At 43.4% G+C, this 12,324-nt stretch overlaps 1 protein-coding gene across 1 annotated transcript in view; it reads left to right on the forward strand.

Moving 5' to 3' along the window:
- The first annotated feature begins 5,655 nt into the window (after positions 1 to 5,655).
- RPRD1B (regulation of nuclear pre-mRNA domain containing 1B) overlaps positions 5,656 to 12,324 on the forward strand; it is a 50,783-nt gene continuing 44,114 nt past the window's right edge. The window contains exon 1 of the mRNA XM_006881518.1: positions 5,656 to 6,068. Within this exon, the coding sequence (XP_006881580.1) occupies positions 5,918 to 6,068 (151 nt within the window). The 5' untranslated portion in view covers positions 5,656 to 5,917. The remainder of the gene's footprint in view (positions 6,069 to 12,324) is intronic.

Below are 12,324 nucleotides of genomic sequence, written 5' to 3' on the forward strand. Positions count from 1 at the left end.
AGGGCAACATCTGTTATCTGAAATACTTCAATTGGTATACCATCTATTCCTGGGGCCTTATTTTTTGCTATTTCCTTCAAAGCAGCTTGAACTTCTTCAACCTGAGCATAGATCATAAAAAATATCAAATCCATGGTTGATGCTAACTCATAGGGACCCTGAAGGGCAGAATACAAGTGTCCCATAGCTTGTATTCTGAAAGATGTAAATAGTTTACAGGAGCAAATCATCATGCTCTTCTCCTATGCAGCTTCTGGTGGGTTCAAACAGTTGACTTTTAATGGAGCGGATAAGGGCTTAACCGCTGTGCTACAAGGACTCCTAATACTTGGATTAAAAAGCCAAATGAAACCCACTACCACTGAGTTGTTCTGATAATGAGCCCCCGCCGGATTTCTAAGGGTCTAGATCTTTACAGGAGAGGCTAGTGGATCTGCCCCACTGATCTGCTTGAGGCTGGTGGATCTGTACCACTGAGCTCTTGGTTGCTTAGTAACTTGACACTTTACTGTGCCAGCAGAGCTCCTCCATACCTGGTTCCTGTGGAACGGCAGCTGGATCTAAAGCACCAGAGACGGCCTTTGGCAATGCCCTGCAGTCTATGCCACCAGTGGACCCTTCATACTTTGTGCTTATTGAGTTGACTGAATAAAATCTCATTCCTGTTAAGGTGAAACCAGCTCAAAGATGGCCGTCCAGCAGATTTTCCGAGGCTCTACGCTGCATGGGAGGAGAGTGCCCATCCTTCTCTCACACAGCAGCTGGTAGAATCGAATTGCTGCCTTTGGGTTAGCAGTGCACCTCCTTACCAACTAGGCAAACAGAATTCCCTCATACTTGGAGGTTATTGTTGTTGTGTGCCATCCAGTCGGAAGTGACTCATAGCTGACCCTCCAGCATGTTTTCAGAGGAAGTAAATCACATGGAAGGAGCCTGCCTGTTCTCCCACCATACTTGGATAGGCATTTAGAACTGCACATGTCCAAACCCACACCTGCTCTTTCCTTAATTCAGTAAACAGAAACTCCATTTTTACTATTGCTTAGGCTAAAACCTTTGCGGCCATCTCATTTCTTTCATGCCCATATCTAACCTGTTACCTCCTCCTGAAAAATGCAGCGAAACCTGTGGAACCTGTTTAAGAAAGAAGGCCCTTAGGGAAGGAAAATGCAAGTATTTTCCACTATATCAGAGAGACAGGAGTGGGAAGGGTGGATCCTGTGAAAGGTGTAAAATAATCAAGGCAGTCTAGTTGAGTTTTAGCTCCAGCAGGATTCCCTGTATCTTCAGAAGCTAGTATCTCATACCATCAGCACTGGTACCACCCTGGCTAGATACACTCTTTCACCTGGACTGTTACAACAGATGCCTAACTGATCTGCTTGCTTCTAACTTTGAACCTTTTTTTTTTCTTAGTTAGCAGCATAACAATTCTTCTAGGCTCAAAATCATGCAAGGAACTGTCAACTTCCTCCACAGTAATATAATACATAGTCTGTAACAGAGCACACTGATCTCTTTTTACTTTTCTGAGTTTATTTCTCGCCACCCTCTGGTTCACGTCACTCCAGCCTTACAGTCTTCAAAACTGCCAACAATGGTTTAATTCTCAGGAGTTTGCAATCAGTTTCCCCACAGCCTGAATTAAAACTCTGTCAAATAGTTTATGCCTGGGTCTCACATTTCTTTTGGGGCTCAGATCAAATATCAATGTATCAGTGATTCCTTCCAAATAGACAGGATCCTGTCCCTTCACAAGTATACATTACTTATGCCTTTACCCTCTTATTTATTGAATATATTTTTCATTTTCTTGCCAGTTTAAAGACCAAGCTGCACCTGATTAAAGCCATAATATTTTCAACTGTTTCTTATGCACCTGAAAGTTGGACAACGAATAATGATAGAAGAATTGATGCCTTTAAGTTGTGGGCTGGAGAAGAACTGATTATTCCATGCATTGCCTAAAAAACAAACAAATGTGTTTGGAAGGAAAAGCAATAAAAGGGCTCATAAAAGACAAGGATGGTGAAAGTTTATCTCACATACTCTGAGTATGTTGTTAGGAAGGGCCAGTCCTTGGAAAAGGACATAGGGCTTGAAAAGACTGTCGGGGAAAGAGAGGAAGACACTCAACAAGATGGAGACACAAAGACTACCACAGTGGGCTCAGGATGGACAGAGATCCTGAGGGCGGCACAGGAAGGGGCAACGTTCAGATATGTCATTGATCAGACTGTTCTGAGTTCCTGATTGAACTTAACAACTCATTACAGGACTGTTGTATTTGCCCATTTATCTTTCCCAGCAGAAACAAAGTGCTGAGGGTATGGATCTGTCTGTTTGTTGGCCCAGAAGAGTGATACAGAACTAACCTGACAACTAGCAGCCACCTCCCATCCAATGGTGATGTAACAGAGTAAAACTATATATACTCTAATGGAAGCAGGAGGGGCATCCACTTCCTAAACAACATGCCTCCTGAAATTTTAGATCAGACTTTGTCCAGACGTATCTCTGAGTAGACGTAAAACTCCATTCTTTTGGTTAAATAGTTGAGAGTGTTTACACCACTCTGGGATGCTGATTATGATTTAAAACCAAATCCAAACCCCTCTGTTTCCAGGCTACTCCCAACTCCCGGCAACCCTCTGTCAGGTTTCCAAGACTGCCCACCTTCCTCTCCGGGAGCAGCTAGTCAATTTGAATTGCAAACATGTGCGTTAGTAGCACAACATGTAATGCAGCGCCTGGGCTACTTTTGATTCATATATTTAAAAATATTCAACTCGTTGCCATCGGGACACAATCAACCCATTGCTGACTCTCCAGCAGGGTTTCAGGAATTATAAATCAAATGAGAGGAGACTGCCCTTCTTTCTCCTGCAGAGTTGTTGGTAGGTTTGAACCAGTGAAGTGGCACTTTTGGGTTAACAGCATACTCCCTACCTGCTCAGCCACCAGATTCACATATTGTGGTTGTTAGGTGCCACTGTATGACTCATAGCAACCCTAAGAACAGCTGATCAGAACCCTGCCTTGTCCTCTGCCATCTTCATCACCTCTGATAAACTAGAACCCACTGCTGAAGTCACTGTGTCCATCCATCTCATTGAGGGGTCTTCCTCTCCTTCGTGGATTCTCCATCTTTCCAAGCATGATGTCCCTTTCAAAGGAATACAAAGCTTCACCATCTTTGCTTCCAAGGAGCCCTCTGGCTGCACATATAGTGGCTCGAATTTCACTGGCTGAATGAATGGACCAGCGAATCAGGACTGAAGAATTTGGGATCACCTTAATTTGCTCATCAAATTCTTAACTGGGATCATCAAATCACTTTAATTTGGGGCCTGTCATTTCTTGTGTGCTCTTGGAAAGATTACTTAAGCATGCTTTATGTAATCTCACACATCAAATAAAGATACTAATCCTATCCATAGGATTATAACGACTAAAAAAAATATATTATGTTCTAAATAAACTGCAAATTGGTATAAAAGTAATCAATATGACTGTTATTTAATTGGCTGTTACTTAATACAGATTTGAACTACAAAAACCCCAAACCCTAGCTTATGATCATGGCTAGATGTTACTGTTGTTATATGCCATAGAGTCGCTTGCGATTCATAGTGATCCTATGTACAACAGCCCTATAGCCTGCTCTAACCTGTCCCAATTTATTGTCTCTGACACACCTATCCCATTACCCCAGTCACTGAATCAATCCATCTTACCAAGAGTCTTCCTCTCTTGCACTGTCCCTCTACTAACCCAAGCATGACGTCCCTCTCCAAGGACTGGTACTTCCTTGCAACATGCCAAAGTAGTCAGACAGTTTCAGAATCCTTGCCTCCATGGAGCAGTGTGCTTTCACCCTCTCCAGGACAAATGTGTTTGTTCTCCTATCCATCCATGGTATATTCAATACTCTCCTCCAGCACCACAGCTCAAAGGCATCACTTCTCCTTCTATCATTCCTATGGCTAGTTAAGAACTGATTTAATATATAAGAAGGCTATTTACTTCTATATTAATCCATTCAGACAGCTATGACTAAAGTCCTATGGACAAAGAGATGGATAAGATAGTTCCTTTCCTCAGATTTTTTCCTTTCCTTAGTTCTATGATCTTGAGTAGGTCTTTTCAAATGAGTATAATGTAATTGCTACCTCATAGATTCACTGTTATGAATTAAATGAGTTATTATGTGAAAAGAGTGTCTTGTACATAATAAGCATTCACTAAGGGCTTGATTATGATTCTAGTCTAGTGGAGGGAGTTCTGGTGGCTTAGTGGTAAGGCATCACGCTGCCAACTCAAAGGCAAGCAGTTTCAAACCACCAGCTGCTCTGCAGGAGAAAATGGGAGATATAAAGCCTCTGAAAATCCACTGGAGGGTCAGCGAGGAGTCAGTTGTGAGGCGTTGGCATCTAACAACAGCAGTGTAAGAGTTTGAACTGCCAGTGGTTATGAGTCCAGCTGCTGATCCAGAGGTCAGTGGAATAGTGACCTGCTAGGAGAGAGAAAGATGTGGCAGTTGGCTTCTGTAACGATCACAGGCTTGGGAAGAAACCCTAAGTTCTACTGTAACCTTTATGGTCACTTCAAGAAGTTTATCTCTTTGTCTGGAGAGGGATAAAGGAAATTACAATAAAACTAGAGCAAAAACAGAGTCACCAACCAACTAGAAAAAGGTCCCCTAAACTGGAGTCTGCCCACAAAGTTGCTGTGCAATAGTAAGAAAAAGAAAAAAAATTAAAGTGTTATCATAATCTACCTTTTTATCACTTTAACCTCCATAGTAAATTAGTTAGACAAATAACTATTTGGCAGATTTAGTTGGAATCTGAAATTTGTGTAAATAAAATCGAGGAAGGTTTAAGATTCTCAGAACAGTGTTTCAATATTTGCAATGAGAGAGTAAGATCATCCCAGCTCCTTCCTCCAAAAATGCTTAACATATTAAATCTGAGAAACTTCCAATAGAATGGTGTAATCGCCTAAATGAAGCAACTGATTAGAAGCTGAGAGCACAAGGATCAGACCTGATTGGGTCCTGGAGGTAAAATAGGAGTTTTATAGGGGAGAAAAGGGCGTGTCACTTTTGGAGAGAGAATAGCAAGAGCCAAGGGGCGGAGGCATGAAAGTACATTGAGCGTGACTTGGGAGAACCAAGCTGCTTATTTTTGGGGGGTCGGCCACAGTGCAGGACATGTGCAGAGGAAAAGTGCGGCCTGTCGCTTGCCAGGTGAAGAAACCCCCCCTCCACACCCAGGCCACGAACCCTCTGCCTCGGTGTCCCCAGGGGACCATCTATTCAGGCCAAGGGACCCTCTGTGCAGAATCCACTCCGCTGGGCTCCCACTGGCTCCCGCCACTCCACCCTTACCTCGTCTTCTAGTCTTTCCCTCACTCTCCCGCCTCCTCCGCCTTTCCGGAAGTGACGTAAAATTCGTGCGCCGCACAGCGCCAGAAAGGTTCCGCGGGCGCGGAAGAAGAGTTCCGGCGACCCTCAGTGCGCCGGCGTAGAGGCGCGAGCGATCAAAGCGCCTTCCGAGGGGCGCGGACCTGAGCTCTGTTGCTGGGGCTGCAGTCTTCGAGTGTCCGGATCCGGGTTCGGAGAGGCCGCCGGACCTTTTTCCCGCACCTCTGGACGCCTCCGAGTGGCCCTGTCTCTCCGGTTCTTGCCCCTTGACCCTGCGTTCGCGGCGGGGTGAGAGGTCGGGTGGCCATCTTGTGGCGGCGGCGCGGGCGGCTGTTACTGCGGAGACCCATCCCCTCCCCCTCCACGCCCCCCAACCTCCACCGAGACGCTGTGTCAGTCAGTAAAGGGGCCGGCGGTCCGTCCTGCGAGGCCCTCGGCCGTGTGCCCTTTCTTTTCCCGCCGCGCTGGGCGGCCCGGGCCGCCACCACCATGTCCTCCTTTTCGGAGTCGGCTCTGGAGAAGAAGCTCTCGGAGCTGAGCAACTCTCAGCAGAGCGTGCAGACGCTGTCCCTGTGGCTCATTCACCACCGAAAGCACGCTGGGCCCATCGTGTCCGTATGGCATCGCGAGCTCCGCAAAGGTAACCACCCACCCACTCCCCACCCCCTCGGCGCGATCCCGGGGCCCCGGGCTCCTCGCCGCGGTCCCTCGGTCTCTCCGAGCTTCCGAGGTTGGAAGCAGAGCTGTCGGAGGAAGAGGCCGAGGCCCGGGCAGATTGAAGGCACTTGTCCGAAATCCCGCTGACCGGTGCCCGGGTTCCCATCTGCAGCCTGTCGGGTCCTCGGCGCTGGGAGTGACCGTCGCTTTGGAGGCTCGGGAGGCGAACTGCCTAAAAAGTCTTGGCCCAGCCACTTACTAGCTGCGTGATCGTTGGTTAACCCTTCGCCTCTCGTCTGTAACACGGAGGCAAAGGTCACTGAGAATCGCTTAGAGTCTTTACTCTGTTCTGGTTACTGTGCTAAGATCTCTGTGTATTTGGTTTTGTTTTGTACCGTGAGTCATAGCTCGCACGGGAGGAGACTGCCCGTCCTTCTCCCGCGGAGCAGTTGGTGAATGATGATGATGATGATGAAATTGATTTTAATGAAAGTTTACGGAGACTTTAGATTTCCATCCATTCACTGTTGGCACTTTTCTCCCTGTTCCCCCCTCCCCCCGGTGGATTTGAACCACCTGCTTTCCAGATTGCAGCGCAGCTTCTTGCCACTAGGTCATCAGAGCTCCCTTGTGTGTGTGTACGGGCACTCAGTCCTCGGAACAGCACTGAAGAAAGTTTTAAGGATCCACATCACCTAGTCTTTAACTCTCAGACCACCTCTCATGTACCTGCCATTGATTTCCAGGCTCTGCTTGGACCCTAGCAGACATTCTTTGAGCTCAGCTTGGCACTAAATTGGGGCTCAGAGGACGACAGCCTAGATTCTTAAGCTTGACTTGGCCCCTTACTAATACCAACAGTTTAATCTCTCTGTCTCTCAGTAGCCTTTAATCTTCAGAGTCTTTTTTTTTTCCAAGTAGGAGTTTTGCAGATGCACAGAAACTGATGCTTGAACAAGTTGGGGTGAGGAGCAAACCAAATAATCCACGTGAGCACGTAGCATAGTGTCAGGCACCGGGAAGCTGTTGGACCACTTGAGATGAGACTGGAATACTCAATAAGGGGCCAAGTCTTTGCTCATACCTGGTGGAGAAAGATGGACACTTACAATGCTGATATTCCAAAGAGTGTGGTAATAGAAGAATGACAACATGATGGGGATGGGACTGTAGAGTTGTGCTGGTCAGTGTACATGTGGCAGGCCCCCTTTCCAGCATAAGAAGTGCCTTTATGTGTATTCTTTATGTGAGGCGGAGGGTGTCACCTCCCTTTTATGGACGCCGAAACTGAAACTCAGAGCGGCTAAGTGGTACTTTGAAGGCCCAAGAGCTGTGAAACTATCATATTGACGGACCCCAGGATTGTTTGATTTCAGCTGATCCAGTAGAGATACCCTCGATTGTCTGGGCACTTGGGTATAGCCTGGGGCTGCCAGAGCCTACTTCAAGTATTCCATTATGGCATTTAAATATTATTTATAACGTGCTAAGATACGATAAAATTGTGAATTTGCTCTTCACAGTGTCCCATTGGATAGGATTTCTTAGAAGTCTTATTTCAAATGTTTATTGTCCACTCCCCCCACCTTGTGGGGTGTGAGTGTGTGGGCTTACTGTTGCCCCACCTCAGTTGTTACTGAAAAGAAACCATTTAGCGAGTATATGCATTTCTAAAGTTATCTCTAATCTCATGTTGTAAGTAGTCTGTTACTTGTGCTGTCAAATTGGAACTGAATCATAGCTGAGCTGCAGCAGATTTTCAGAGGCTGTAAATTGCGGGTGATTGTCAATCTTTCTCCCATGGAGTAGGGAGTGGATTTGAACCACATGCCTCTGGGTTGGCAGTGATTCCTGACCCCTTGGCCACCAGCGCTCCCTGTAAATAGGCTAGCACTTGACTGTTCTCTAGTCTTCTGAATGAGAAGACAAAGATACAAAGAGTTTTAAGTGTCTTGTTCAGTGACCTATAGCTTGGACATGGACCTGGAGCTGTCTCATGCTAACAGTTGAACTCAGTGCACTTAATATGTGAAGGCAGTTGTCTTTGACTCCAACCAAATCCAGTTTTTCATTTATTACAATTAACCACCATCTCTCACTTTATTACATTGATTTAGCCTTTATTCATTGTTACATAGTTTGTGGTTTTTTGTTTTGTTTGGTTTTTTTAACTACATTGTGTTTTGGAAGAGAAATGATTTCTCTGTAACTCCTAGGGTATTTAACAAGAACCTGCTACATTGTTATAAAATAGTTTAGGAGTTTAGTTGTGGTCTCTTAACACTGTTTCCATGCTAAGTAAAGGATCCAAGCAGTATTGTCTGCTTAAACTAGTTGTGATGATGACAATTAAATGCTCTCTAGTAAATTCACCACTTAGCCACATATGGCTATTCAGAAATCAAAATGCATGACTGAGGAACTGAATTTTTAAATAAAGATAGAATGAAGAATTCCATTCTTTCTTTTTTTTTCTTATTTTTTAAGAATTCCATTCTTTAGTGACATGAACTACAAGTTAAATGTTTAACCACATGTAGCTCATGAATCCCATCCTGGACAGTGCAGAGCCGGAGGAAATGCCTTCCAAGCATCTTTGTAGTACTCTCCTGCCCTCTGTGAATTGAAACCCTCATACTGTAGTGGAAAAGTCAATGTTTCTAATGTTAAAATTGACTGGAGTTTTAAATTCTATATGATACTGATTTTTCAAAAAGTGTACATTTCTATTTATGGCAAGTCACTTTTTCTACATAAATGATTCACACATTGCCTCTGAGTTGTCTTCAAAATATTTTACTCTTTCTCAATTAAATATACTTTTGAGTTGTTGTGTTGGCCAAGATTATTGAATATACCATGGACTCCCAAAAGAACAAATAAATACTTATCTGGAAGGAAGTGTAACCACAGTGCTCCTTAGAGGCTAGGATAGTGAAACTTCCTCTCACTTTGGGCATATTTTCAGGAGAAACCAGTCCTTGGAGAGAGACATTGTGCTGGAAAAGGTCGAAGGTCAGTGAGAGGGGAAGACCCTCAACAAGATGAATTGATACAGGACTGCCACAGTGGGCTTGCGCAGGACTGATCATCAGGAGGACACAAGATAGGGCAAGGCTCAGATCTGCTGTTGATCTGATTTCTGGGAGTCATAGTTGACTCGGTAGCACCTAACAGCAAATTAAGTAGGCCTTCTATTCCTGAGACACTATTTTCTTTCCATTTTTCTAAGAAGAACTCTTAATTTTCTACTTTGGTCTCTGTTCTAAGTAGAACCTCTCATGCTCTTCATTGAATAATTTGGTAGACAATACTCTTTATGTGAATGTTTTTAAATGAACATTTTTAAATGATGTTTTTGTATCCTAGTCTCCATGCAGATACAGGCCTTTTTTTACAAAATTATTTTGAAACTTTCTTTAGAGGTCAAAACTGACCAACCAAGTGAACATTTTGGGGGCAGCCTTTTGTTTCTACTTTGCTCAACAACTAGTTCAGCCAGTTTGGATTGGGCATAAGTAGAAGAATGCAAGGCCCTATTTTGTCGTATTGAAAGATATCTGAGCAAATGAGTTGGCACCAGGGCTGGAGTGACGGAGTGTATGTTATTCGTGTAATGAAGCACTTTAGTGCCTTGCCAAGTCACCATTACACAGACACTCATGGTATTTATGTTACGTACTGTATGTGGAAGAATAAAGTTTCATGGATTTGTGTTTGAATAAGGATGACAGGAGAATTCATACCTTTAAATTGTGGTGTTGTAGAAGAGTGCGGAATATCCTATGGACCCAAAGAAAAAACATATCTTGAGAAGGTGCAACCAGAGTGCTCTTGGGAGGCAAAGATAATGAAGCTTTGTCTTCCATACTTTGAGCATGTTGCCAGAAGAGGTTATTCTTTGGAGATGTCATACTTGGAAAGGTGGAGGGGTGGCGAAAGAGGAAGATCCTCAACTAGGGGGACTTGAAGGTGCCAGAGTGTGAGGATAGTACAGGATAGAACAAGGTTCACATCTGTTCTTCATAGGGTCGCTGCACTTCATAGGCTTGCCTGCGCTTAAGAACAACACCAAAAGAACAACTGAACTTGTGTCGGAAGAAGTGCACCCACAGGGCTCCCTAGAGGCCAGGATGGTGAGACTTGCCTCACATTCTTCGGGCATGTTGTTAGGAGAGGACAGTCCCCAGAAAAAGGGACATGATGTTTGGAAAGGTGAAGGATTAAAGAAAGCTAGGATGACCTTAACTAGATGCATTCACACAGTGGGCAACAGAGGCCTTCTGTAGTGATGGCACTGGAAAATTTAGGTATATGTATTTATGTACATACATATGTACACAGGTCTGCTAATTAAACATGAACCATGTAGGTTTGCAGTTTAGGAATTTCACTTAATCATGTACAACTGTCATTTGTTGTTTATATAGGAATAAGGTTTTATGATAAATGAATCCCTTTGGTTAAGTTTGAGGGATGATAGAAATTACTTGACATAATTGTGAAAAACCGAAACTTCATCTTACTTCAATACACCGTTAACACCCTTGGTACCAGCAGTCAGGATATCAGGAGATGTATTGCATTGGGAAAGTCTGCAGTTCTGGACCTCTCCAAATTATGAGGAGTAATGATGTTAGTTTGAGGACTAAAGTGAGTCTGATTCAGGCCATAGGCTTTCCCATCACTTGCTGTGCATCTGAGAGCTGGACATTGACTAGGGATGACAAAAGATTTGATGCCTTTGAGTTGTAGTGTAGGAGAAGACCACCGAACATCCCATGGATGGCCAAAAGAACAAACAAATATGTCTTGGAGAGGGTGCAGCTGGAGTGCTCTTTGGAGGCAAGAATGATGACGCTTCACCTCACGTACTTTGAGCATGTTGCTAGGAAAGCCTATTCTTTGGAGAGGATTGGAAGGGTGGAGGATCTGCGGAAGACCATCGACCAGGTGGATTGACGCATGCAACAGAGTGTCTGTGTCAGAAAGTGTGAAGATCGCATAGGATAGTTTGGGGTTCATATCCGCTGTTCATAGGGTCACTCTGAGGCATACTCTACTCGATGGCACCTAACAACAACAAAGTGAAAACTTTGATGCTAATCTCTTTTTTTTTAAAAAAAATAACATTTTTATTTTATCTGGTTTACTTACAAAGTACATATTTTTTTTTCACACTGGATCTTTCCTATTTCCTTTACCCACCACTCCCTTCACCCATTAAATTGTGCAGCCCTATGATTAAATCCGTCTGTGCCGCCCCCACCCCATGCCCACCCCACGTCCTCACCCCTCTGCTCCCTCTCCCTCCTTCTGCTTATACACGGTCTACAATAAAGGTCTCACAGTATTTGTCCTTATGGGACTGAGTGAATTCACTTGATGCCAATCTCTTAATATAGTGTATTTGAAATACTGACAAATGTATCAAGTCTTGAATGTTTAAATTAAGTTTTTGCAATATGGATCCTGGAATTTTAAATTTCTTAAACTTTACTTATATTTGCTTTATTAAAGGTTTGGGTTGTTGTTTTTTTTAACAGTTTAATTTACTGGCTTCCTGGCATTATGAATTTTGTATTTTAACTTAATCAAGCATCTCAGGGCCAGATTTCCTTTTTTAGAAATATCTTTGCTGTAGTCCTACCTTTGTAGCAACAGTGGGTATTTTAACTAGGGACACAGTTGTTCTGCTTTTGAATAATAAAAGAGTTCAGGATAACACCAGATTTCCAGTGTTCTCATCACTTGGCCATCTAAACTAGGTTATTACTAGAAGGTTAATGCAATTCAAAAAATCCATATTTAATTCTATGATCACTTGTAAGACATTCATTTAAACGATGATGTGCTTTAAAAAAATGGTTTTTTTACTTAAGCTACTGTCAAGTAACTACTAGCTACATTTTAAAATTTCAAATCTTAGTGCCTGCTGTATTTAACTTTACGTTCTATGTGTATTTAAAAAAAACAAACAGAAAAATGGTTTCTGAGAGAACTAGAGCAAGGACTACTGTACTTTTAAAAACAACTTTGCAGTTTGCACTTACACAATACATGTTTAGTGTGAACATTCAGGAGAGCTGTGCGGTTTTAACAATAAACTGTATATATAATGTGAACATTGTGTAAAATTCTGGTAGTTATTCACGTGTGTATAAATTGACACAGAATTTGCTTGAGTTTTTCGGATGATTTTGCACTGGAGAAAATGTCATGTTTTGAAATCTCTAAGT

Source organism: Elephantulus edwardii, unplaced genomic scaffold (assembly GCF_000299155.1).
Source record: "Elephantulus edwardii isolate Elephantulus edwardi_28Jun2011 unplaced genomic scaffold, EleEdw1.0 scaffold00015, whole genome shotgun sequence".
Lineage (NCBI taxonomy): Eukaryota > Metazoa > Chordata > Mammalia > Macroscelidea > Macroscelididae > Elephantulus > Elephantulus edwardii.